Raw genomic sequence first — 27,277 nt, forward strand, 5'->3', positions numbered from 1 at the left:
CATTGTCAACAAGGTGCAAGGCCAAAATGGTCCTCAAGAATAGCACAGCTTTAATTGACATAAAAACACACTGTTTACGGGATAACAACATTGTACTACATTTTTAACGGAGTGTGTTCAGATTAAACCTACATGTGTACATTAAAAAAAATAAAATAATTGTGGCAGGTCATTAAGGATATATGCTCTCAGGCAAGACATCACTGTTTACAAGCTGACTGGCAGATAAACCTATGAAAGTGTTTAATTTGTAACTATATATGCTACACCAGTGATACTGCATCAATATTAAAATTATTCTATTTAGAGAATATGCTTCAATAGAGGAGTCTATTCCCCCCCCCCCCCAACTTTTGCAGTTGATCAATATTGCAAGGTAATGAACTCATTGTTTGGAGCTCAGTAAATAAACTCTGCATCACACAAGTGTTAAGAATAGGCTGGAGCCTGGCCTGTCTGCCTCCCTAAGCTAGATAAACAAAGACCTCTAGAGTGCCTTTATTTTATCTGAGGCTACCTAGGAGCAGCCTGGAAAACCTGCCTTTAACTAAGCATTAACCAGTGCCGTTCAGCTGTGCTAAAATAATAGAAATGTATAACAAGTTTTTCATATACTTAATGAAAAATTGACTCGTTTAAACAGAGTTGTCCTGACAGATTTTCTTTTCAGAATAAAATACCCAGTGTACACTTATAACAAGTCCATCATTTAAAATATCGTTGATTTGTAGCAAAAAAAAAACATTATCTTAAACCCTGTCTTTAAACCAGACAGCTTAACAACAACTAAATTAACATTTAAAGGAAGGTAGAGATTTGGAAAATAAAAGCCGAACAGTTCAAGCCCTCTTTATAATGCACCCAGTGTCTTTTTTCAAAGTCTTGGCAGGGACACTTTTCATACCTCAGATTTAACAGTGTTTTAAACATTAAAACTAAAAAATAATTGAACTCAGAATGTGATAAATATGACAAACCCATTATCATCCATATTTCAATTCTGTGGTCTTACAGGTTTGACTGTATGCATGAACACAGTGATTGGTAAGTACATTTAAATGCTAGTTTAAGTGAAGTAATTAATTTTCTAAGTGTTTAGAGCAGTGGTAGATTGAAGTGAATTTTGACAGCGTGTAAACTGGACCAGTTCTAGACCTGCAGGACAGTATAAATTAACAAACAGTGTCTTTGAACACCAGCCGGTCTAAGTGCCAGCCAGTCTAAGGGCCACATGTCCAAGGGCAGTCAGAGCTGTGGCAGTCAGAGCGAGGTAGAGCGAGGACCTTCCAAATCTCTCCCAATGGCTACTAAGAGGCCTCATTCCCACTATGACACTTAACATCTGGATCCCCTGGACACAGCGTGCTCACTCTTTCTCCTCTCCTGGAATGAACACTGGTAAGTACCTGCTCCAGATACCGTTACTAACTCCCTCTCCCCTGTACTGCCTGCTACAAAATTCAAAAATCTCCTTTTTCAATCGTCATTCTCCGACTAACAAACCTCTGCTTTCCAGCAAACTTATAACCGATACCAATCTTGATCTCCTCTGTCTAGCTGAAACCTGGCACTCTGTAAACGACATGCACTCGCTACATCTAGCCACCCCAAATGGCTATTCCCTCTTTGACAAGCCTCGCCTCACTGGCCGAGGCAAGGACACTGCTGTTATTGCTAATTCTGTACTCGCTTCCTTAGTTCTTTCTTTACCAGTCTTTTCTTCATTTGAGCATCTTGCCATCAAGTTCCCCTCTCCCATGTCCCTCATCCAAGTTTTCAGAATTCCTCTCCCTCACCTGCACTTCTACTGACACAATCCTACTCCAGGTGATTTCAACATTCATGTTGACTTGCCTTCTTTCCCCCTAGTGACCGACTTCAACACACCCCTGGACTGTCTTGGGCTCTCTCAATCTGTCAGTGTCCCCACTCACACCCGAGGACAGTTGCTTTTGACACCATAGATCATTAGCATTCTTCTTGATAGCCTTCAAAAGTATGCTGGGATCTCTGGAACCTGTCTGTCTGTTTTCTATGCTGGATGCAGTGGTTGCAAAACCCAGTCACTTGTGGTGTCCCTCAAGGGTCTGTTCTTGGGCCTCTTCTCCAACATATACATGCATCCCTTGGGTCACCCTCATCTGCCAACATAGCCTCATGTTTCACTCCTATTCCGATGGCACCCAGCTCTACTTAATTTGACCCTGGATGTCCCTTTGCCATGGTCCGGCTCTTGACTTGCATTCAAGCCAATTTTCTTCAGCTCAACACTAGCAAATCTGAACTCCTAGTAGGATCTAAAACTAAACCGAAGAATCTCAATATAGCTGCCCCAAACCTCGGAAACTGTCTGCTGCTGCCTTCCCCCACTGTACGAAGCCTTGGTGTAGTTTTGGACAGCAACCTCTCCTTTGATGCCCACATCTCCTCTGTGGTCATATCTTCCTTCTACCACCTTCGAAATATCTCCAGTCCGTCCCTACCTTTCCCTCCTGGATGCGGAGATACTTTGTCATGCATTTGTCTCCTCTCGACTCGACTACTGCAACTCTCTCTATGGAGGTCTTCCGGCACGTGCCATCAATTGACTGCAGCTAGTTCAGAATGCCGCTGCCAGGATCCTTACCAGATATAAAAAACGTGATCTCATCACCCTCAGTCTTGCCCAGCTGCACTGGCTACCTCTAAACTTCAGGATTACTTTCAAAACTCTCCTGCTCACCTACAATGCCCTTCATCACACAGGTCCGGAGTACCTCTTCAACCTGCTGACCTGCTATGTCCCTGCCTGTAAGCTGAGGTCCTCCGACTGGCCTACTTGTTATCCCCAAGCAAAAGTGCACCACACTTGGAGAACGCTTGTTTAGCTTCATGGCTCCAACTCTCTGGAACTCTCTCCCAGCTTTAGTGTGTGATGCTCCCACCATCGCTCACTTTAAATCAACTGTCAAGACCCACTTGTTCTCTTTTGCTTTCTATGCTCTTTAAGCCTGACATATGTTATTAGCTGTTGTGTCTTTACTGCTTCTGATTTTTCACTGCATCTTATTCTCATTATTAGCTACTTGCCTTAGACAAACATTGGATGTCATAGAATTTTCGAACACTGAATTCAGATAAACAGAGGTTATGTTAGTGGGATCACAGAACCAATTTAATGGAAATGTGGGATTACATGAGCTCAACCCTTGCAGTCGCTCATCAAAACTTAAAACTATAAATTAAAGAGTTTGGGGGTCATCTTTGATCCTGATCTATCATTTGAGACTCATATTAGGGAAGTTACTAAAGTATCTTTTTACCATTTGAGAAATATAGCCAACCTTAGACCAATTATTTCCTTATCTGATGCCGAGAGACTAACATATGCCTTTGTTTCATTTAGAATTGATTACTGTAAAAGCACTTTTTCTGGTGTGGTATGGTATCCCGCTTGCAGATTGTTCATACCGCCATTAGAATTATGACTAAAAGCAGGACAAAAGTGAACATATTACCTCTGTTTCGGCCTCTTTACATTGGCTCCCTGTGCAGTATAGAATTGATTTTAAGATTTTGCTGTTTAACTTACAAGGCCCTGAATGGATTAGTACCTAGTTATTTGCAGGAGTTACCCCATATCTGCCAAACCACACTCTGAGATCACAGGATGCAGGGCTGCTGGTTATTCCTAGGGTCAATAAAAGCGACACGGGAGGTAGGGGTTCTTCTTGTAGAGCTCCTAAAATATGGAATGCTCTGCCTTCGTTTATCAGGGAAGCTGGGACTGTTACAGTTTTCAAGACTAAAAACACACTTTTATAAAATGGCTTTCTTATTTTAGTGGGTTTTAATGTAACTTTAAAATGGCTGCTTTTGGATTATGTGTATACTGTTATTTAAAATGGTCTGACTGTGGCAGTTGTATGTGTCACATGCTATACAAATATATTGTGGTTTGTTCTTTGTTTCTGCTATGCATTGTACAGTGCTTTTGTATAAAAAGCGCTATATAAATACAATAAATATAAAAAAAAAACATATGATATACGCTTACTGTTTCTCTGCTACTTCTGATCTTTCACTGTATCTTACGATTTTATATGACATATGCCTCCACAACGTTTTAGAATTCACATCCTAGCCTTGTATTTAATGTATTATGCATTGTTTTTCACTGTATTTAATATATTATGCTTTTTTACTGTATATTGTAAAGCCCTTTGTGATGGTGGTCCACTATGAAAGGCACTATATAAAATATGATTGATTGATAGACAAACAGTATTAGTACATAACTAACATGCCCTCCCAGTTAAAATGAACTGTAAATAAACAATAATGTAGAATAAACAGAAATTGAACTAGATAAAGTGAAAAAATTTTCCCCCTAGCCATGCAGACAGCCTTTAAAATACTCGTCGCAACTGTAAGAGATCAACTGATGCATTCTTTGTCCAAAAGCATCGAGAATCAGTTTAGATACTATGGTTGTTGTATTGGTGACTGAAGTAATAAATACATGAGCCAGTTTAAATGAGATGCACTAAAAGCAAAACATATTTGAGGATGCAGTATTTACTGGACTGATTTATATCAAACAAAACAAACCAATGCAATTTATCAACACGAGCAAAGCACTTGCCAATATTAGCTTATTGCAAGGCATTGAGTTCTATTCATTTTGTATTTGTTAAACCTGAAAATCTATAGAGTGGCTAAAATGATCTGAACTGCCAAAAAGCAAACACTTTGATTCAGTCTTGTTTACAAAAGGCAATGATTCAGATTGTATAAATAATTATTTTAATGTACTTTGAATACAAAGTCTTAATTGAATGTACAGGAATGTGTAATGATCCTGTCCAAAACGCTCTAAAATTTAGAGATCAATGCATTTGAGGAGTTAACAGGTTTCTAGGCTAATCTCCACAGAACAATCTATATAAAATACATTTGCTATCTGCTTTCAAAACAGCCTAAATGAACTGGTCAGAGAACCACAACAGACCCCACTACATAGTTATATGCAATTACACTTTCTCAATTTCGATTTTGCATTAAAAACCTGATCTCGTGTAATTTATTTTTGTGAGTGAGTAAAGAGCACTGGGGACTGAAGGTGTGCGTGTCACTTTCCTGTCCTCCTGAGTTCAGTCACCCTTAAATTAAATTGGAATCAGACGGGTTGTGTTGGTCCAGTGACATGGACACCTGTCCAATGTAATAACAAGGACTTATTTCACACAGTCAAATATGGAACAGGTTTTCACTTCCAGCAGTTTGTATTCCAACATCCCTTGGATTAGTAGTTTCTTACCTTTTGTGTGTTTCAGTCAGTTGTTTCTCCTGAGTCTCTAGATCAATTTTTGCTGTAATAAATAAATACATAAATTAAGAATAATATTAGGTTTTCCTCTTGCACCTAGAAATAATCAGTCTTATAAAGCAATTATTATTATTTTAAAAGGCAGTCACTTATTTTAACAAACTATTATGTTTGACATTGTATAGATATGTGATCAGATTCTTACTGTAGTATTGATTCCTAAATTCTGAACCGCTTTAATATCCCCTTCGGTCATGTTTTTTTTTTATTTAAATTTTTAGAAATGTTAAAAACGTTTGTGTGAACTCTTTGGAGTTCGAGAAGTTGCCCTGCGAAAACTTTTAGAATGCATGTATGTTTTTTTTTTTTCAAATAGATACATAGTAGTTTAGCGTGGTACAGTTATGCTTGGTGTGACTGATGGGGATATAATCTGGAACATAAGCCATAAAACACAGAACAGTACTTTCTGTAGAGCTAAATAGAAAAATATTTTTCAAAACCTTCTGCTGCTTTATTATAAGCAGGTGTGTTTGGCCAGAATAAGGAAGTGTGCTTTCATGTGGGTACTGTAAAAATTGTTTTATAGGTCGTACTGACGTAAAAGTTGCTCCCCACTTTGAGACTTCAATTTTAGAGAAACACCTTTTTTGTGTTTAAAATACTTTACAATTTATTTATTTTTCCTACAGACAGGGCCGTATTAACACATAGGCAAACTAGGCATGTGCAAATTCTCTCACCCCCCCCCACCCCCACCCCCACCCCCACCCCCACCCCCCCCTCATATGCAGATTTGCACCTAAACTAGAAAAAAAAAAAAAACCTGGACATTCGAACTGAGGCATGTATCTCAAAATCAAATTGTTCTGACAGCTGTTACGCAGATTTCTGTAACATTACCCCATAGAATTCTGTATCCCCACATTATTCCATGCTTGTTGCAGATGCAGTTTTTGAAAGATCACTGGATGTGCACACATGTTATTCCTTTCCCGCTATGTTCTCAAGCACTGCCATTGAGTTTGGCTGCAGTTTGCAACAAATATTGTAAACAAGACCAAACTAATTCTGTAGCAAAATAAAACCGTACATTTAACACCACTGCTTTTCTACAGTACATTCAGCCTCCTGCATTTCTCAATACACAAAACCCTTGATGAAAAAGTAACCTTATAAAACTATTTTAAAACACATTTTAATTTTATTGCATGTAAATACTGTTCTGAAACATCAAGCGTTCACGTTCACGTCCAGCGTTGGCGTATAATCATCAAGGGCTGTATTAAAGTCATTAAAAGTACTCCATTAAAAACTAAATGTTTTCTACATCGGGCCATGAACACTTTCCTCCTATCAATTCGCTTTTCTTTTGCCATTTTAAGTTTGTCTCTGTTTCGTCTCCAGTCACGTACTGTTTTTTTAGCATTGTGATTACCACGTATTTTGGCAAATTCAACAACGTGCAATTTCAAACCTGTTGAGTAGCATTTTCTTTTTTTTTCTGACTGTCCTACTTTATCCAGTCTCAAAAAGTCACCTACATTATTATAGCATTGCAGTTACAACAAACAGAAGTCTAGTACGCAGCTTTCTAACCAATAGCTGTTTTCCATGGATCCCAGGGGCAGGTTCAGTCTGAATGTTGATAAATCAATGGCATGGGAGGGTGAGAATAAGGAAATTCATAGAGACTGACAGCTAAGTATAGCTGTGATGTTTTCGACAGGAGGTCAGTCAAGAATCTGAAAGTTTGTGTTTAACATTCAAAATGACTAAGGGTATTGAGAGTAATAAATTAAAACTTTTAATTAAAACAGTGGGTTTGTGTTTTTTTTTACTGAGCAACATGACCTGAAATGTCATAGATCCTGAAAAAATAAAATCGGGTTGTTGACAGTTAAGTTTGTGCAAGCCATAACCGTGGCTGTAGTAATGCCATTGTGGCGCTGGTACAGTAGTATTAGACACACCGGCGCATATGTCACAGCGGTGCATTAGTCGCTACGCCCTTTTAAGGGTCCTGCAAAATTGCCTAGAAAATCGACTTACGTTTTTTACGGTAATTTAAGCATGCAATATATAGCGATGCAGAGTGCACAGAGCTGTGGAATAATGCAGTAAATTGACTAAATTAAAATGGATTGTAGAAAAATTAAACCATATTAAAAAACAGAAGTTGTTAATATAATCATAATTAAAGAGCTACATGTACAAATCCATAGGTGTTAAAGAATTGAGATATGGGATACTTATTTATTTGCAGAGTTTAAATCAGAGGTTAAACCTTGCCCAAAACTACAAACCCAAAATGCACTGCATTTCTAAAGTCAAGTCAAAACAATTTTATATCCAAAAGGATACAAGAACACCGAAACAAATTTGTAGACAAAATGTTCAGTTTTGGTTTGTTTGATCACAACCGGTTCTATATTAAAAATCTTTGCCAGAATTGTTAGATTGGTACTTGATAATTGTGTAAATGGTGAGAGGAAAATTTGCTTCCCATTCTGCTTTTAAAATCATTGTGTGGAGGTTAATTGCCATATCATTGAATACCTGCCGTCTAAAAACCATCTTAAGAAAGGAATTACTCTGAAAATGTGTATATGCATATGCCTAAAGTAAAGTAATAACTAGACATTTTAAATTGTATACAAATCACATTTTAGTAATTTGTTCTACGTAGTTCAGGTATAAGCCCTTCATAGACAATTTTAAGTCATTATTACTATACTCTAATGTTGTTGAAGCTGACACCCTGGGATCCTTCAAGAAGCTGCTTGATGAGATTCTGGGATCAATAAGCTACTAACAACCAAACGAGCAAGATGGTCTGAATGGCCTCCTCTCGTTTGTAAACTTTCTAATGTTCTTATACAGTATGCTTGTTAATTCTTTACCTGATATTAGTAAAGAACACAAAAAGGTTAATAGTCTCAAGTTTCACAGTAATTTCATATAATTCATAATGGCAGGATTGGTGACCATTCTTCTCTATTTGTGTACATATCATTGTTGATTGACAGTGACACATAATGTGATACATCTCATTGATGTGGCTGCTTGCACAGTCTATATACCAGAGAATTCCAGATCCTGGGTTAAAAATATGTGCAGAATGTATTGTTTCTGAATCCCTTAAATACAAAACAGTTAACACTCAAGATTCAGAAAGATGTAAGGCATTCTATAATGCAGGCAGTGGAGTCCTGTACAAGAAGTCTTGCATAAAGTACCACGCAAACACTGCAGCCTGCAACCAACTGTGAATGATAACTTCCACATTATAAAACAAGAGTTACGACCCTCATCATGTCTTACAGTCTCTTTAGACCTGTTAATATTTTACAATCCTCAAGACAGCACTTATCATGTGGGTCAGAACTAAATGCAATACATTTACTGTGTGTCTGGATTACGAGTATTTGACAGGATCATTAGCACTGGCGGCAGAGAAATTTGTCTCTGCCCATTAAACTGTTTACACAAGTTTAGAGGCCAATTGTTTAGTTTATATACAGTACTGTGCAAAAGTTTTAGGCAGGTGTGAAAAAATGCTGTAAAGTAAGAATGCTTTCAAAAATAGACATGTTAAGAGTTTATATTTATCAATTAACAAAATGCAAAGTGAGTGAACAGAAGAAAAATCTACATCAAATCAATATTTGGTGTGACCACCCTTTGCCTTCAAAACAGCATCAATTCTTCTAGGTACACTTGCACACAGTTTTTGAAGGAACTCGGCAGGTAGGTTGGCCCAAACATCTTTGAGAACTAACCACAGTTCTGTGGATTTAGGCAGCCTCAGTTGCTTCTCTCTCTTCATGTAATCCCAGACAGACTCGATGATGTTGAGATCAGGGCTCTGTGGGGGCCATACCATCACTTCCAGGACTCCTTGTTCTTCTGTACGCTGAAGATAGTTCTTAATGACTTTCGCTGTATGTTTGGGGTCGTTGTCATGCTGCAGAATAAATTTGGGGCCAATCAGATGCCTCCCTGATAGTATTGCATGATGGATAAGTATCTGCCTGTACTTCTCAGCATTGAGGAGACCATTAATTCTGACCAAATCCCCAACTCCATTTGCAGAAATGCAGCCCCAAACTTGCAAGGAACCTCCACCATGCTTCACTGTTGCCTACAGACACTCATTCGTGTACCGCTCTCCAGCCCTTCGGCGAACAAACTGCCTTCTGCTACAGCCAAATATTTCAAATTTTGACTCATCAGTCCAGAGCACCTGCTGCCATTTTTCTGCACCCCAGTTCCTGTGTTTTCGTGCATAGTTGAGTCGCTTGGCCTTGTTTCCACATCGGAGGTATGGCTTTTTGGCCGCAAGTCTTCCATGAAGGCCACTTCTGACCAGACTTCTCCGGACAGTAGATGGGTGTACCAGGGTCCCACTGTTTTCTGCCAATTCTGAGCTGATGGCACTGCTGGACATCTTCCGATTGCAAAGGGAAGTAAGCATGATGTGTCTTTCATCTGCTGCAGTAAGTTTCCTTGGCCGACCACTGCGTCTACGGTCCTCAACGTTGCCCGTTTCTTTGTGCTTCTTCAAAAGAGCTTGGACAGCACATCTGGAAACCCCTGTCTGCCTTGAAATTTCTGCCTGGGAGAGACCTTGCTGATGCAGTATAAATACCTTGTGTCTTGTTGCTGTGCTCAGTCTTGCCATGGTGTATAACTTTTGATAGTAAACTGTCTTCAGCAACCTCACCTTGTTAGCTGAGTTTGGCTGTTCCTCACCCAGTTTTATTCATCCTACACAGCTGTTTCTGTTTCAGTTAATGATTGTGTTTCAACCTACATATTGAATTGATGCTCATTAGCACCTGTTTGGTATAATCGTTTAATCATACACCTGACTATATGCCTACAAAATCCATGACTTTGTGCAAGTGTACCTAGAAGAATTGATGCTGTTTTGAAGGCAAAGGGTGGTCACACCAAATATGGATTTGATTTAGATTTTTCTTCTGTTCTCACTTTGCATTTAGTTAATTGATAAATATAATCTATTAACATGTCTATTTTTGAAAGCATTCTTACTTTACAGCATTTTTTCACACCTGCCTAAAACTTTTGCACAGTACTTTATGTATGTGTAATTTTATATATATATATATATATATATATATATATATATATATATATATATATATATATATATATATATATATATATATATATATATATATATATATATATATATATAGACACACACACACAAATAAGAAAGGTAGAAATGTTCAGTCATAAATCCTCCAACAGTACTCAAATACAGTACTGTAATGAAATTTGATAAACTGCTAAATTGGCTATCAGTGATTTAGACAAACACTGCTGATATGGTCATTGTGTTATTCACAGGGAGAGTCCGTCCCAGAGTACAGACCTTCTTTTGTGTTGCAGTGCTACGGAAACATTAAGTAAAAGGGAATGGCGATTCAATGAGAGAGTGTGTATGTACCTATATTCTTATCAAAGAACAGGACCACACAAACCACAAGGCAGACCACTTCATTTCCACTCTGATAGCACATAAACAACTTCCGATTTGCTTTCAACTGTGCCTATCACTCAGTTAAATAGTAAACCGGACTATAGAGGCTCAGTAAAGTCAATTGCTATAGAACTGTCTTGTGCTTAAGCCTAAAGCCACCACACTGATATTGACACACACATATTATAGTAAATATAGACTGGAGAGGAGGCTCAAAGTGGGAAACCTGAGGGAAGATACTGGAGGCAACTATAGTTTGTTCATGAAGGGACTTTGGTTTCCCACTATGAGCCAAGGTCTGCAGTCCATATTTGTTTTCTGAATCAGTCTAGTAAATCACAATAATTAAAATAAAGCTTTAGTTTTAAATAGTACATTACCATTTTTTTGGCATAGAACCGTTGTCAGAAAACAAACACTCAAAGCAAAGTTTTTATGAAGATTTTAGTGTTTGCAGCATGTTTGTTTTGTAGTATCATTTTGCAATTCATGTTCTGTTATGTCACTAAATCGATGTCCAGATGCGGGTTTGTACGGCATTTTGCTTTTGTGTGTGGAGTATAGGACGCTTAGCGTGATGATGGGAGGGAGAGAAGGAGAAACAAAAACTATTGACCAAAAACAGTGTCACAAGGCAATAGTTATATCTATTTTTGGTAACGTTATAAGGTTTTAACCAATCACACACATACATACATACATAGCTATGCAAAAGTCTTAGACATGTTGCATTTTTCTACTCTGATGCATTATTTACTCAAAGCCTCCACTAGTGTTTTCTACTATTATAGCAACCTCGACTTACATAAAGAAGGAAAAACATTGAGTGAAATAGCTTGCATCACTTGATTTTCAAGGTGTGGTATCCGAAGCATAATCAGCAAGTACAGAGAAACATCTGTAATTGACAAACCCAGGACTGGAAGACCCAAAAAGCTGTCTAACAAGGATGAGCAATACTTGAAGATAATATCCTTAAGGAATAGAAAGAAGACAAGCATTGAATTGACAACAGAACTGGCAGAAGCCAGACCCCTGACCAATTCTCTCATATTACTGAATTACAAATGGTACATTGAAATTTCGTTCTGTTTGATATTTTATTTTAAAACACTGAAACTCAAAATCAATTATTGTAAGGTGACATTGGTTTTATGTTGGGAAATATTTTTAAGAAAAATAAAAAAACTGAAATATCTTGCTTGCATAAGTATTCAACCCCTGTGCTGTGGAAGCTTCCAGTTTACACCGATGAAAGAAATTTCCCTAACGAGGACAATTACCTTACCATTGGCCTCCACCTGTGAACCATTAAAGTTGCTGTCACATTTTCTGGATAAAAACCCCACTGTTGAAGGATCATTGGTCAGGCTGTGAATCTGAAGGAAAATGAAGACCAAAAGAGCATTCTACAGAAGTTAGAGATAAAGTAATACAAATGCAGAGATTAGGGAAAGGGTACAAAATAATATCCAAGTGTTTGGATATCCCAGTGAGCACAGCTGGATCAATAATCAGGAAGTGGAAGCTGCATCACAACACCCAGGCACTGCCAAGAAAAGGCCGTCCCTCAAAACTCAGCGCTCAAACAAGAAGGAGACTTGTGAGAGAGAAGCCAGCGAGGCCAACAAATCACTTTGAAGGAGCTACAGAGTTCAGTGGCTGGGAGTGGAGTAATGGTGCACCAGTCAACCATATCAAGAGCTCTGCATAACACTGGCCTGTATAGGAGGGTGTCAAGAAAAAGTACCATCTGAAAGCACGTCTGAAGTTTGCCAGAAAGCATGAGATTGACCCAGCTGCGATGTGGGAAAAGGTTTTGTGGTCAGATGAGACCAAGATAGCGCTTTGAGATTTGGCCAAAAAGCTCTAATGTGTTGCGCAAACCTAACACTGCCCATGCCTCAAGACACACCATCCCTACAGTGAAGTATGGTGGTGGTGGCAGCATCATGCTGTGGGGATGCTTCTCATCAGCAGGGACTGGGCATCTTGTTACAAATGAAGGAAGAATGGGAAATACTGCAAGAGAACCTGCTTCAGTGTGCTAAAAAACTGAAGCTTGGGAGGAAATTCACCTTTCAGCAAGATAATGATCCCAAGCACAAGGCCAAAGCAACACTGGAGTGGCTCAAGAACAAAAAGGCGAATGTCCTGCAGTGGCCCAGTCAAAGTCCTGATCTCAATCCCATTGAGAATCTGTGGCACTATTTGAAAATTGCGGTCCACAAGCATCGTCCAACCAACCTGAACAACCTGGAGCAAATCTGCCAAGAAGAATGGGCCAAAATCACTCTGACACTGTGTGCAAAGCTGGTACATACTTACCCCAAAAGACTTAAAGCTGTTATTGCAGCGAAAGGTGGCTCTACCAAATATTAATGTGTGGGGGTTGAATACTTATGCAAGCAAGATATTTCAGTTTATTATTTTTCTTAAATATTTCCCAACATAAAACCAATGTCACCTTACAATAATTGATTTTGAGTTTCAGTGATTTAAAATAAAATATCAAACAGAACGAAATTTCAATGTACCATTTGTAATTCAGTAATATGAGAGAAATGGTCAGGGGTCTGAATACTTTTGCAAGGCACATTATTTATTTATATATACACACACACCTCTGGAAAAAATTGAGACCACTGCAAAATTATCAGTTTCTCTGGTTTTACTATTTATAGGTATGTGTTTGGGTAAAATGAACATTTTTGTTTTATTCTATAAACTACTGACAACATTTCTCCCAAATTCCAAATGAAAATATTGTCATTTAGAGCATTTATTTGCAGAAAATGACAACTGGTCAAAATAACAAAAAAGATGCAGTGTCAGACCTCGAATAATGCAAAGAAAATAAGTTCATATTCAGTTTTAAACAACACAAATACTAATGGTTTTAACTTAGGAAGAGTTCAGAAATCAATATTTGGTGGAATAACCCTGATTTTCAAGCACAGCTTTCATGATCTGGTGGTCCTCCATCCACACCTTGATTGATCTGGCTGTGTGGCATGGAGCATTGTCCTGCTGGAAAAACCAATCCTCCGAGTTGGGGAACATTGTCAGAGCAGAAGGAAGCAAGTTTTCTTCCAGGACAACCTTGTACTTGGCTTGATTCATGCGTCCTTCACAAAGACAAATTTACCCGATTCCAGCCTTGCTGAAGCACCCCCAGATGAGTCCAATTTTCAGCTTTGCCCAACACCTGGTCGTCTAATGGTTAGACGGAGATCTGGAGAGGCCTACAAGCCACAGTGTCTCGCACCCACTGTGAAATGTGGTGGAGGATCGGTGATGATCTGGAGGTGCTTCAGCAAGGCTGGAATCGGGCAGCTTTGGCATGAATCAAGCCAAGTACAAGGTTGTCCTGGAAGAAAACTTGCTTCCTTCTGCTCTGACAATGTTCCCCAACTCTGAGAATTGGTTTTTCCAGCAGGACAATGCTCCATGCCACACAGCCAGGTCAATCAAGGTGTGGATGGAGGACCACCAGATCAAGACCCTGTCATGGCCAGCCCAATCTCCAGACCTGAACCCCATTAAAAACCTCTGGAATGTGATCAAGAGGAAGATGGATGGTCACAAGCCATCAAACAAAGCCGAGCTGCTTGAATTTTTGCGCCAGGAGTGGCATAAAGTCACCCAACATCAATGTGAAAGACTGGTGGAGAGCATGCCAAGACACATGAAAGCTGTGCTTGAAAATCAGGGTTATTCCACCAAATATTGATTTCTGAACTCTTCCTAAGTTAAAACATTAGTATTGTGTTGTTTAAAAATGAATATGAACTTATTTTCTTTGCATTATTCGAGGTCTGACAACACTGCATCTTTGTTATTTTGACTAGTTGGCATTTTCTGCAAATAAATGCTCTAAACGACAATATTTTCATTTGGAATTTGGGAGAAATGTTGTCAGTAGTTTATAGAATAAAACAAAAATGTTCATTTTACCCAAACACATACCTATAAATAGTAAAACCAGAGAAACGGATAATTTTGCAGTGGTCTCTTAATTTTTTCCAGAGCTGTAAATTATATATATATATAATGTGACTATCCCAGTATTTCCTAACTTCTGTCTACTACTACCAAAAGCCATAACAATCTAAACCAGTTCTGTTGAACCATTTCCAAGAAATTCAGAGTCTCAGAATGCAAGATACATCATCCTTCTCTGATCTTCAGCCTTCCTTTCAGGGAATATCAAATCTTCCATTTAATTGAAGACAGAGCCACATCTAAGGACTCGTGACATGTCAAGTTTAAAGATCATTTATTTACAGATCTCAACATTAAACCTTTCGATTGATCTTTTTACATGAGGTACCTAGTGTTTGTATAAAATTAAATTAGTGGCAAATAAATAGTTTTATAGCCTCTTAGATTACTTTTCTTACCTTACATGTAACCATTTAAAAAGCAGTTAGATCCCGACTAATCAATATTCTCTGATTGTAAACTACTTCAGGTTTTTTTTTTAGTTTTATAGTGGACTGATAACAGTAGCATTGTAAATCAATGTCCCATATGGGCAAATTTGTGTATGCACTTTGTGTATATCATTTCTATTCAAACGATGCTGGTAAATTAGACCAGTCTCTGTTTACAGCAATTGAATAGAGGCCATTCACTCGCATAATCTCATATATGACCAGCCAACTATAAGGTAAGTGTACAGTATGGAAGCTTTCACAACTTCCTTTGAAATACAGCCAAATCTCCTTCAAGCAAAAAGGGAACATAGGACAAGCTTTATGGACGGAGGTGCCACATTACATGTTCTATATGCATAGCAAGCAAATATGAATCAAATAAATACAAAAACAACGATAATGACTATGGAAAGCCAAATGATCATTTACTGACATCTCAAATTAATTAATAGATCTCTAAATATCTTAAGATATCTAAAATACATGTATAGAGCTATCTTAAAATGATAGATATCTAAAAATGATTTCCAGATATCTATAAATATAGCTTTATTTAAATTAGATGTTTTTAGATCTCTTCAAATAATGTTCAGATATCTGAAATTTAAATTTAAGATTAGGGTTGTCAAGCGATTAAAAAAAATAAAGCAGATTAATAATTTTTTTTGATCTCAGTTAATCTTGGTTTTATTTGCATATTCAATTGACAATTATTGCAGCCATCTCATTTACGTTTGTTTTATTACAGATTCTATTTATTACCATCATCCATTAAAAACAGAGCTTTTTCACAGGAAGTCATTAAGAGATCTTGAAATGATTTAGATATCTCTAAACGAACAGGAAGTTATTTAGAGATATCTTAGTGATTTATAGATATCTCTAAAATGAACAGGAAGTTATTTAGATATCTCTGAATGACAGTTTAGAATATGCTAGCAAAACAATTTAAATATATCTGTAAATCAATGAGATTTCTCCATTTTTAGCTATCTCAAAATGAAATCTAAATGGTTTTCAAAATGGTTTATTTACAGATCTCAAACTTAAAAAAAGATACCTGGAAATGATTTACAGATCTAAATATTCCAAGATATCTTACAATGCAATTTGAGATCTCTCTAAAATGATAATATGGCTTGCCATAAAAATGACCCCGAAAACCCTTTATGTAGTTATGACTATCATTATTTTATTCTGTCTTCAGTCAGGCCATCTAACATTATCACATTAACTTCACGTATTTCCTGTAAAAAGACAAAAAGGTTGTTTACTTACTTATTTACTAAAATTATCCTGCCATGAATTCTTCTTGTGTTCTTGTTAGCAAAAGTGGTCTTTACAAACAATTAAATATTCCCCCCCCCAAAAAACCTATGCCATCCTGATCAAAGCCTTGTTCAGCTCTCGGGATCATGGAGAAAATCTGCTTTCATTAAGCCATCATTCATCCGAACTGTAAATCTACCTCCCGACCTGGAAGAGCGCCAAGTAAGGTAGGTGGTACGCCTTCGCAGGGATGGGCCGACTCGATGGTAGGACGGAACTGGAAGTCGGCCATCATGGTGAAAAGGACTGCTCAACAGCTCTATTGTGATCAGCTGTGGGGTACGTGGCGATTGGATAGAGCATGGCTCTGTACTGGAAGACAGGGAGGAGTTTGGCAGAACAAAGGGGACGCAGCTACAGGGGTACGGCCCCTTACACTGATACCGTAAGACGCCAGAGTGTTGTTTTTGTTGTTGTATTTTGGCAGACACACCTCGGGAACTAAAGCTACGTAGCCAGCACTACCACTCTGAGCACCTGCACTGCACACACCCTCAACCCGTGAGTGCACCAAGGATAATTGTTTATTATTTTGGGAACCTTTTTTGTTTGGGACTGCAAGCCCATCGTTTGATTCCCGATACCACTGCTGGTAGAAGGGATAGTTTCTAAAATAAAAAGGACCCATTGTAAATGCACCCGCTCTTGTGGACATTGTATCCTTATCCGCACCACTCCTATCCTGGACGCACCCCAAAAGCTATTTTTTATTTTTTTAAATAAATATAGATGCAGCATTTAACCTGCAATGTATTTCTTTCAATGAATGGAAAGACACAGACTATACCTTTTTTTTGGGGGGGGGGGGGGGGGGGGGGGGGGCAGGGGACACAAAAACAAAGCATACCTGGGGCCATAATGTAAAGGGATAGGCATCTCTAATGGAGAAATTTGTAAATATGAAATATCTGATATGGCCGATGGTTAACACAGTAAAGAATAGACTAGGATAGGAGAACAGATAATGAAAGCATTTAGGCTGATTAGCCTTTGAGCATACAAAAGAGAGCATCTGCCCCAATGTCCGTGATGGGAAGCGAAGTTTCCTTACTAAAATCTGCTTGGGGCACTGGGGTGAATACCCTTGTTCATCTTTGACTAATTCAACACCCAATTGAATTATAAATGTACACATTTAGAATGATAGATTAAAAGAACAAAAAGGTTCTAACACCATTCTAGCAGGGATTATAGTCTTAAATCCCAAATAACCTGCTATGTGGATGAAAAGATCTAGACAGCTAAGCCTGATGCACAGCCCGTGTTCTACCAAGGCCATTTCAAGGGTCACAAGCACAGAATAATGGCAAGGTATAGGGTCACAAATCTCATGGTCTACAGACGCTTCAGAGATCACAAAAAAGGTTAACTTGAAGCCTAGATTCACTTCCAATTATGAAGAGAATATGACATAGCACACACATAGCTATTGAAAGTGTTCAGCTAAGTCATGGTGTAATATATATATATATATATATATATATATATATATATATATATATATATATATATATATATATATATATATATATATATATATATAGTGGGCGAACCACAAGCAATTATTTCACAGCAACTGTAGACTTCTGAGAATCCCTGACAAGTTTCTTTGACAAAACAGGAAGTATTTACAAGGAGCCTGAGGTTTTCAGCAACATGTAGTCATGTGGTTCAATTTTTGGAGATAAAAAGTAGTTTTGTCAATGAATGGTTTATTCATGCCAAGACATTTATGTAACATTCTCAATCTTCATTTTGAAATTCACACTGCAAGCCGTTGAGCCCCAAACTTATCACTGAAGAACACACTGAAGGAGCCAAAGGGACACTTTTCTTTGTCGGACTCTTATTGCATTGGTCATGAGGCATGCTGCACCTGTGATTGCCTTTTTTGGGGGCTTGCCTCTCAAAACACCCAAAAACACATTGTGTAAACCAGGGTGTACAGGCTTTCAGAGTTAAACATGTTCTATATTATCATGTTTAAATATGGACATTTTTATGTAATCCAAGTTTAAGATAGTGGAACGACATTAGTCGCGCAAGGCTAAAGTGGAGCTTCCAGACACGATGAAATGTTTCCTCCGATGTATCATATGATTTATTTGGGATTCTCAACATGTGGAATAAATATTCCAGCCCTGTAAAGAGCTTATTCAAAACATGAAGGGTCATGTTATAGTACTGAAAGTTACTCACAAAACATATGTACAAAGTCACATCTGTTGATGGAAAAATGATAAAATACCCACTTGATTGTGTCTGATACACAAAGTAAACACAGGCTTTGCTTTAAAGCACACAAGTCATACATTTTGGATATACATCAGCCACTGTGTTACTGCCATTTACCTTGACTGAGAAATTCTTCCATTTTGTCTTTGAAAGGCTGCAGGTGATCTTCTGAAGAAAGGCGGCAGACTTTTTCAGTTTCAGTTGTGCATGCTGAAATAAAAGCAACATCATATTAGGGATACAAATAAATAATAATAATAAAAAACAAACACACACACACACAATTAAATGACAATACCTACCAAACAATTTAATACCATAAAAATGGGACTGCAAAATAATTTCCTGTTATTTCTTACTTGTGTCTTATTTGTTATTGATTTTAAATTCTGACGAATTTTGAAACCGGTAACAGAGGTCATAGTATAGACAGATTTGTATGCCATGAAAATGATTTTATTACGCAGAGGTAATCTGTCTCTGAACCACACTTTTTTCACTGCTATATTCAAGTTCCTAGACTTTGTAATACATACTTTGATGAAACTGCACCACATAAAAAAAGACCTAAACTTATCTGAACAGCACCATTTCAAAAAAAAAAAAAAAAGAAAAAAAAAACTTCTGCTGCAGCTCTGGAAACATAATAGAGCGACAAAGGATGTTACATTGTAAATGACAGGATGTAAAAACAAATCTAATTTGATAAGGTCACACAAAGTCCATCTATAATTAAACAAAAAAACCTTTAAGTAAAAGTAAAAAGACTCAATTTTTCCTCTTTCATGTCAGTCTTAAATCTTTAAATGTGTTTTCAACTATGTAAATCAGATTTCCACACTCCATCACCTGGTCTCTGACTGACACCTAATCGTTCCTGTTTCACCTATGACACCATCCTAATACATTACAGGACATTTCTAAGCTTGAGCACTGTAAACCTCTAAGAGTTGAAATGATGCAACAGAGAAAGTGAAGGGCTTTCCTTGCATGCAGTTCACACTTTTTTGTGGATACTTAAATATTTAATTGGTAAAACCACTGAGAACTGGGGGTATAATTATGATATAGCATACATGTACTGTATGGGCAATACAACTAATGTGTAACACACTGTATTTCCAGATCTACTGTATGCCAAATGTACTTTTAACATGGTTATACTTGATAAATAATAAAGAAACCCTGAATAAATCAAATCATGGTTACCCACACGCAGTCAGCCCATGTGTCCAGTGACTTCTGAATCACCCTACAAGGTATACACAGAATATATGACCCTGGACATGACAGACCGTTATATAATTAATCTTGTTCATGTAAATACAGTGCTCACCCTTTATAAGGCGGCCCTTTATACTGCAGAACAGGTTATAAGGCGGTATGGTCATGGCTCCCATTTGCCCCATAATGCCATTACACTAACACTAGTATTCTTGTTATAAAGCAGAACACAAACAGCACAGTCTCTTAACTATGACTCCAGACTACAGCGTTATGAAAAGGGGGAGCACTGTATTAATTTGGGTCATTTGAGAGCAAATATCTCGGTATCTGCTGCAGCCCCTCAAACCTTCTCCCGCCCCCGCCCCCCCCAATGTGTCTCTGGTACCCCATTCGGTCGACGCTTTTACCAGCTTTAATAAACAAACATAAAACATTTAAGGTCAAAAGGTAAGCTTTTAATGAGTTCCCTGATTAAACTTCAAAAGCACTCCACATACATTTCTTTTAACTAATATGCCTAAAATACAGTAACCCTACAAACATACTTTACAGCAGTCCAGTAATAAAGAAACTTGATCCCATTCTTGAGATACATCAAGTAAGGTATGCTTAATCATGGAATAAATCACTAGACTAATCCCCCTTTGAAATTTCTTTGTATATCATGAAATACATATAGATGCTTCTCCATACATCTATCCCTTTGCCAGCTCCTTGGCAGACTGTCTGCAACCCTCAAAATAGCAAGATGTGGTTTATGCCAGAAACTGTGTGGCTGAGAAAAGGAGCTAATAATTAAGACTGCTTCACAATCCCAATAAAAAACATAGAGATTGATGGGACAGCCGTTTATTTTGACAACATAACTGCATATCCTTTCTTGCTCTAATGTAACCTCTGTATTTAACCTCCCAAACTGTATCCGATTTCTAATTCAAAGCAGGACCTGCAGGTCTCTTCCATAGTAAAAGTGCAAGCAGGGAAGCATGCGTTTCAGTCGAATACATTTCTCATTTTTTGCATCGCTTGACTTACTGTAAAAGATGCAGAGGGTTCAGGGGTTTCCTGAGACAGTTCCTTGTTTGGAGTTGTGAAGACAGTAAAACATGACTCACGGATTGACTAGAAAGTCTGGCTAACGTTTGCATCTGTTTTAGGTTTAGAAAAGTCAGCACACTGAGCAGATGCTGCTTGTTAACCCTTTCTCTACTGGCTCCATGTCACCTAGGGTACCAAGTGAAATTCATCCCTGTTTTGGGTAGACAGCAAGTACCGTATCTGAGTGTATGCATATACTTTGTTACGTACGTATGTACCGTATACGTATATATGTATGTATAAGAAAAGGTGGCCACAAGGCAGGGAAATCTGACAATGTTCCTGTGTGTGTGAGAGAGTCTCTTCTAGAACTAGTCATTTTGAAACCTGTTATCAGTTTCTGCATCAAATGTCAGAAGGATAAATTAGTGAGGAAAGATTAGTAAAAGTGTGATGGATATAGCTCCCTTTGAGGGAAATCAAAGGAATTTCTTTTTTGTTCAATTATCAAAAACATGATCGAGACCTAGAACCATGCCAGAATAATATTAACCAAATAAATGTTTGTTGTTGTCGTTGGACAACTTAACTAAAATTCCTGCAGGAAAAAAGCAGACAATGAAGTCTAGTAACCATTTTAAACTAACCGCTGCCAGGCTCTCATGATTGCTCTTTGGAAAATCGCCCTCAGCTTAAACTCTGTGTCCAAAGTGCTGGTGTTCAAGGATGCCGACTATACATTTACATTAATATTTACACATGAAATTTCAAAGAGGGTAATTGTTCGCAAGCTGTCGAACTAGAAACAGCATATTGATGACGTAGCACTTAATTTAGTGCAATAGTGTATTTGTCTGGGAACGTATTAATAACCCTACAAACACCCTGGTGATATGGTTGAAACATCCTGACCTGAAATTCAATATCCTAAATACCTCAAATTACTGTTGAAAAGCTGGAGAGATCAAAGGTAGATTGGGTTGCTTTACAAAGTATGTGTCACTTAAGCCCCGTTCACACTGGCATGCTGTACCTGGGTCAGGACCCGGTGTCAATCGGGTCAGGTACGTGATTTCACACTGCTTTTGATAAAGCAGGGTTGACCTGGGTGATAGAGGCAAGTAAACAATCCGCATATCAATGCCCCGGAAGCAGCTTGTTACAGACGCTTCCATCCAAGCTTCCATCAGCCCAAATGTTGATTAGAGCAAATGTTTCTTCATCCCTGCTGCAATCTAGCTCATGGTGTGTCAAGCAACACAAATATGGCTAAACAGAATAAACAAAAATGTTCCTTGCGGAAGTGAAACATCCATGCAGCCGTGGCTGTTTGTTATTTCGTTGACCGTCGTGCATTTTGTCTCGCTCAACAAAAGCGTGTCGACCCACATCCCGGGTATTCAGAACCTGGGTCCGGACCCGGGTAGAAGTGCCAGTGTGAAAGGGGCTTTAGTTTAGCAAAGACAGGATGGGACTCCTAGGGTGCTGTGAAATTTGAAAAGAATTGGTGGAGCCAAAACCTGTCGGCACAGAAAAGCCATTAATGTCTGATAAATAATATGGTAGCACTGCTCTTAACACGTCATATAGGTGGTATGGTATATTATATTTACTACAGTAAATACTTAGTTGTGACTGAAAGTGGGATGGTGACAACAAATGGAACAAGTAACCTTTGGTCTGTATAAGCAGTCCAGATTTCCCACTGAAACCACAGCAGACCGAGATATTCTAGTGTATATACAGTAGAGAGAATTATCCAATCTTTGATCAACCAAACGCACCTGTAATCACGTAATGTATCACGTGTGGTGTTTCGGGATTGTATTAAGGAAACTTGGATTCTGTTTGTACTCATGATTTTCCCTTGTTTCGTTATGTGTGCTACTCTGCTGCACTTAGTAACTAGGCAACCAACCCCTGCCGCTAAAATTAAAACCACGAGATTTGAAATTCGCTTTAATGATAACCTCTGTCTGCAGCTACTCGGCTCAACATGGCAGAGAGAAATGAAAAAACAATGTCTTTATTGACTGTGACAAAGGAGACATTCAGTATATACCTTCAGTTCTACAATTAACTGGACTGTGTTATTTGTTTTATGAAAATTGCATATAAGGACGCATCGTTTTCTGTTATTTTTTGTTAATTTGCCTGTATTTGAACAAATGCGGTTTCTTGATTAAAACGTCAAAAAAAAAAAACCACCCTGTACTCAAGTGTATCTGTTTTCACTCTGCCTACTTAACAATCCTCTTGCTGTGTGATGGTAACTAACAGAAATAAAATACTTAAATGCAGGTGTTAAGGTAAGGGAAGAGTTTTAAATGCTATTTTTGTAAATCTGCACATTTTATTTTTTCATAGACATGTTAGCATGCCAGGCTTCACATTAAGCAAATTAAAACAGGTCACCTCGTTCTTGATTTTTCTTCTATTTTGTCAGTAAAGGCAGGAGATCATGTCTGTTATTAAAACAGCTAAGAACTTACTTTATTCATTTCATTTGCACGTTATTACAATGCCTTAACAGCAAGTATCAAAGTATAGAAACATTTTACTGAATTTTTGAGGTTTAATGTACCTAACTGTATTTTTATTTTCAGTTAGGTATATGGTACATTTAATTACAGTATTTCATTACCTTAATTGTAGGTGTTAAGGTTTTACTTAATTGCATTAATTTAATGATTTGTAAAGCTTTGTAGTTTTGTATGCTTAATGTTACTAGCTACATGTCATCAGTAGGTATTTGTGTATGTTAACTTTATACATTATTAAAAAGGTACAGTAATTGTTATTAATACCTGTTCAATTATCCATATAAATCAATTATGCAAACTAGTATCAGTCCCAATTAGTTTGGATAATTAACTCTCTACTGTCATTTCGATTTGTTGGAGAACCAGTTGTCAGACTACACATCACAGAACACCTTGCTGATAGATCACCACACTAATGTGCAAGAGGTGGCCAGATCCTTTTTGCATATAATTAAAACTAGTCTAACTTCATCTCTCTCAATCATTAGAGGAATAATTTTGTGTTACCCAACAACAATTATCCGGATATTAAAAAGGGTTTTCCAGTGAAGAACAAAATTAAATAAAAATAGAAATTGAAACCAGGAAAAAACAGGAAATATAACTGCAACGAGGGCAACTAAGGCAATGTGGTTGGCAGTGCATGAGGCACCCAAAGATGAGAGAGTGCTCTTGTAAAAGAAAGTGCTTACAAGGGACAGTTTAAGCCAATTCCATAGACAAATCTGATCTGTATATTTATTTTTTTCAAGATTCAAAATGCACGTAAAAGTACTATGTGTTTATAAAAGGTCAGTCGAAGGATTATACCCTACACAGGGGTCTGCAACCATGGTCCTGGAGAGCTACATGGTCTTCAGACAGACAGACTGGCTTTGCACAAGTCACAGGGATAAAACCCAGGCATGATGCAAGTAGCAATGCAGTGTACAGTAAATGTACAGGTGCTGCTTATAGACAGCAACGGGGCGGGTCAAGACACGAATAGGAGTGGTTGGAACCGGACCGGGGATGTTAGTACAAGGTCGGTACGGGTTGGTACTGGTTTGGCTGTAGCACCGAGTCTGTACGGGACCGGTGCCATAACCTCAGTCCCGGGTCAGGAACGGAGTGGGTCTGTGACCTCGGTACCGGTATGGTACGGGTGCACATGGCTCACAGTTACCGCGTGAAGCACTATACAGGGATGCCCTGTATAAGCTACTGGCAAAGCCCAACAGTCAGTACCCACATGAGACTGAGGGAAGCCTGCTTGTCAGGAGGTACTAAGAGCTTTTGTAATGGTGATGCAAAAGTGGTCACCAAAACATCAGCGAGATACTGTGGAAAGAGACTGTAAACAATCTCAAACAAAGCGTATCTCGGTCCAACGCAGAGCTGCTGAGCTAGTATTTCTGTAAAAAAAAGAAGAAACAGAAAACACACACACACACGAGAGTCTCATAGAAAACAGTAATAAAACAATTACAGTTCATAAAATAAGTGTCGTTACTTAAAACTAAGTTTAAACTCCAACTGGAACTAAGCAGCCTGTGAGAAGACTTGTTGCTTGGTCCATGGGAAGGGGTGGGGCACAAATCCGCTGTGGCACATACAAGCAACAGGCTGTGTGCACAACACATGTGCAATTAGTAAAACTAATACAAAATTAATTCAATATCACCTTAAGTGTAACACACAAAAATTAGCAAATTTTTGTACAGTAATAAGCAACAATTACGTATCTGATAGGCTCTCCTGTCAGGTTCAGTTCTTGAAAAGAAAAATGTCAACGAGATCTGTGCGTGCAGTCCCTTTATACCCTCCGGGGCAGGCCACTACTGTGTCACAGGCTTGTCCGAGCAGCTTTGGTATACAATATTCAGGTTTTCAGGGTCTTTAGGAGGTAAACACTAATTATTTAATTGTTACATTTCGTACTTGAAAGGGAACAGTTCTGTATCTCTTACAAAGAGTCATTAAAGATAAGCTTGCAACATTGCGCAGAGCTGAGCGTCTACGGAAACGCTACAAAAAGAAGGCGCGTGCGAGAACTAACTTTTATAAAGACCCATTCAAATTTGTAAAGGTTATTCACCAGTGAGAAGAATGGCACACTAAAAACATCTAAGATTGAGCTGGAGAGATATTTGGAGGAAACATACAGACTCAAAAAGGCAGGAGCCTATGTCAATTCCTTCAGACATCCCACCTATTAATCCACCAGAATACCAAATGGACTGTGCACCTAAGTGGAAAGAAGTAGAGCAAGCTGTGAAAAAAGCAAGGGCTTCATCACCTAATGGAGTTCTGTACAGTGTACAAGAGTGCTTCAGGAGTTCTACGAATCCTGTGGAAATTGATGAAAGTGGCATGGGAAAAATAGGTTGTACCAAGAGCATGGCGCCGAGCAGGTGGAGTCTTTATACCCAAGGAAAAAGATTCTACAAGCATCAGTCAATTTCCCTATTAAACGTAGAAGGCAAGATTTTCTTCAGCATTATTGCTCAGAGATTGTCAACTAAAAAGGAGAGGAAGGAGCTCCATGTGACATTTCTGGATTTGGCTAATGCATATGGTTCAGTGCCACATGAACTTCTTTGGGCAGCATTTGATTTTTTCAGTGTGCCGATGACAATAACAAATTAACTGAAAGCCTACTTTGGAGATTTGCAATTTAGTTTTTCAACTTCAAAATTTAGAACTACATGGCAAAGCCTAGAAGTTGGAATAATGGCAGGATGCACCATTTCTCCGTTGGCTTTTACCATGGCAATGGAAGTAATCATTAGGGCATCAAAATGGGTAGTGGGAGGAGAGCGCTTGGCTTCAGGAGTGCGACTATCACCAATTCGAGCATACATGGATGACATGACAACCATGACTACAACAGTAGCCTGCACTAATCAGTTACTGGGCAAATTAACCAATAACATTGAATGGGCACGAATGCAATTCAAGCCCACTAAAATCAAGGAGAATCTCTATTATTAAAGGTAAAAGTAGTAGATAAAATTATTATTATTATCATTATTTATTTCTTAGCAGACGCCCTTATCCAGGGCGACTTACAATTGTTACAAGATATCACATTACATTATTTCACATTATACAGATATCACATTATTTTTACATACAATTACCCATTTATACAGTTGGATTTTTACTGGAGCAATCTAGGTAAAGTACCTTGCTCAAGGGTACAACAGCAGTGTCCCCCACTGGGGATTGAACCCACAACCCTCCGGTCAAGAGTCCAGAGCCACTGGAGTCCAACCACTACTCCACACTGCTGCCATAATGTTTTACATTAATGGTGAGGCAATACCAACAGTGTCTGAAGCCAGTGAAAAGTCTTGGGAGATGGTACGATGGGGCTTTAAAAGGACACAGTTCGTGTGGGAGAAGTTAGACAACAAGCAGTGGAAGGGTTGAAGAGCATAGACAGCAGCGCTTTACCAGGCAAACTAAAGCTCTGGTGCTTTCAGTTTGGTCTACTGCCGAGGCTGCTGTGGCCACTGACTGTGTACGAGGTTTCTTTGACAACAGTAGAGAAGCTGGAAGCTTTAAATCAGTTCATACATCAGGAAATGGTTGGGAGTTCCACACTGCCTCAGCAGAGTGGGACTTTATGGTAAAGGAATACTGCAGCTACCAGGCTCCGCTC

The 27,277-nt window shown here is 38.4% G+C and overlaps 1 protein-coding gene across 1 annotated transcript in view; it reads right to left on the bottom strand.

Annotated features, from left to right (window-relative positions):
* The window catches only part of fmn2b (formin 2b), a 120,195-nt gene that overhangs the window by 15,765 nt on the left and 77,153 nt on the right, over window positions 1–27,277 (bottom strand). The window contains exons 15-16 of the mRNA XM_034017474.3: window positions 18,941–19,033; window positions 5,300–5,351 (exon numbers count right to left, since the gene is read on the bottom strand). Of these exons, the coding sequence (XP_033873365.3) occupies window positions 5,300–5,351; window positions 18,941–19,033 (145 nt within the window). The remainder of the gene's footprint in view (window positions 1–5,299; window positions 5,352–18,940; window positions 19,034–27,277) is intronic.

The sequence above is a fragment of the Acipenser ruthenus genome, chromosome 6 (assembly GCF_902713425.1).
Source record: "Acipenser ruthenus chromosome 6, fAciRut3.2 maternal haplotype, whole genome shotgun sequence".
Classification (NCBI taxonomy): domain Eukaryota; kingdom Metazoa; phylum Chordata; class Actinopteri; order Acipenseriformes; family Acipenseridae; genus Acipenser; species Acipenser ruthenus.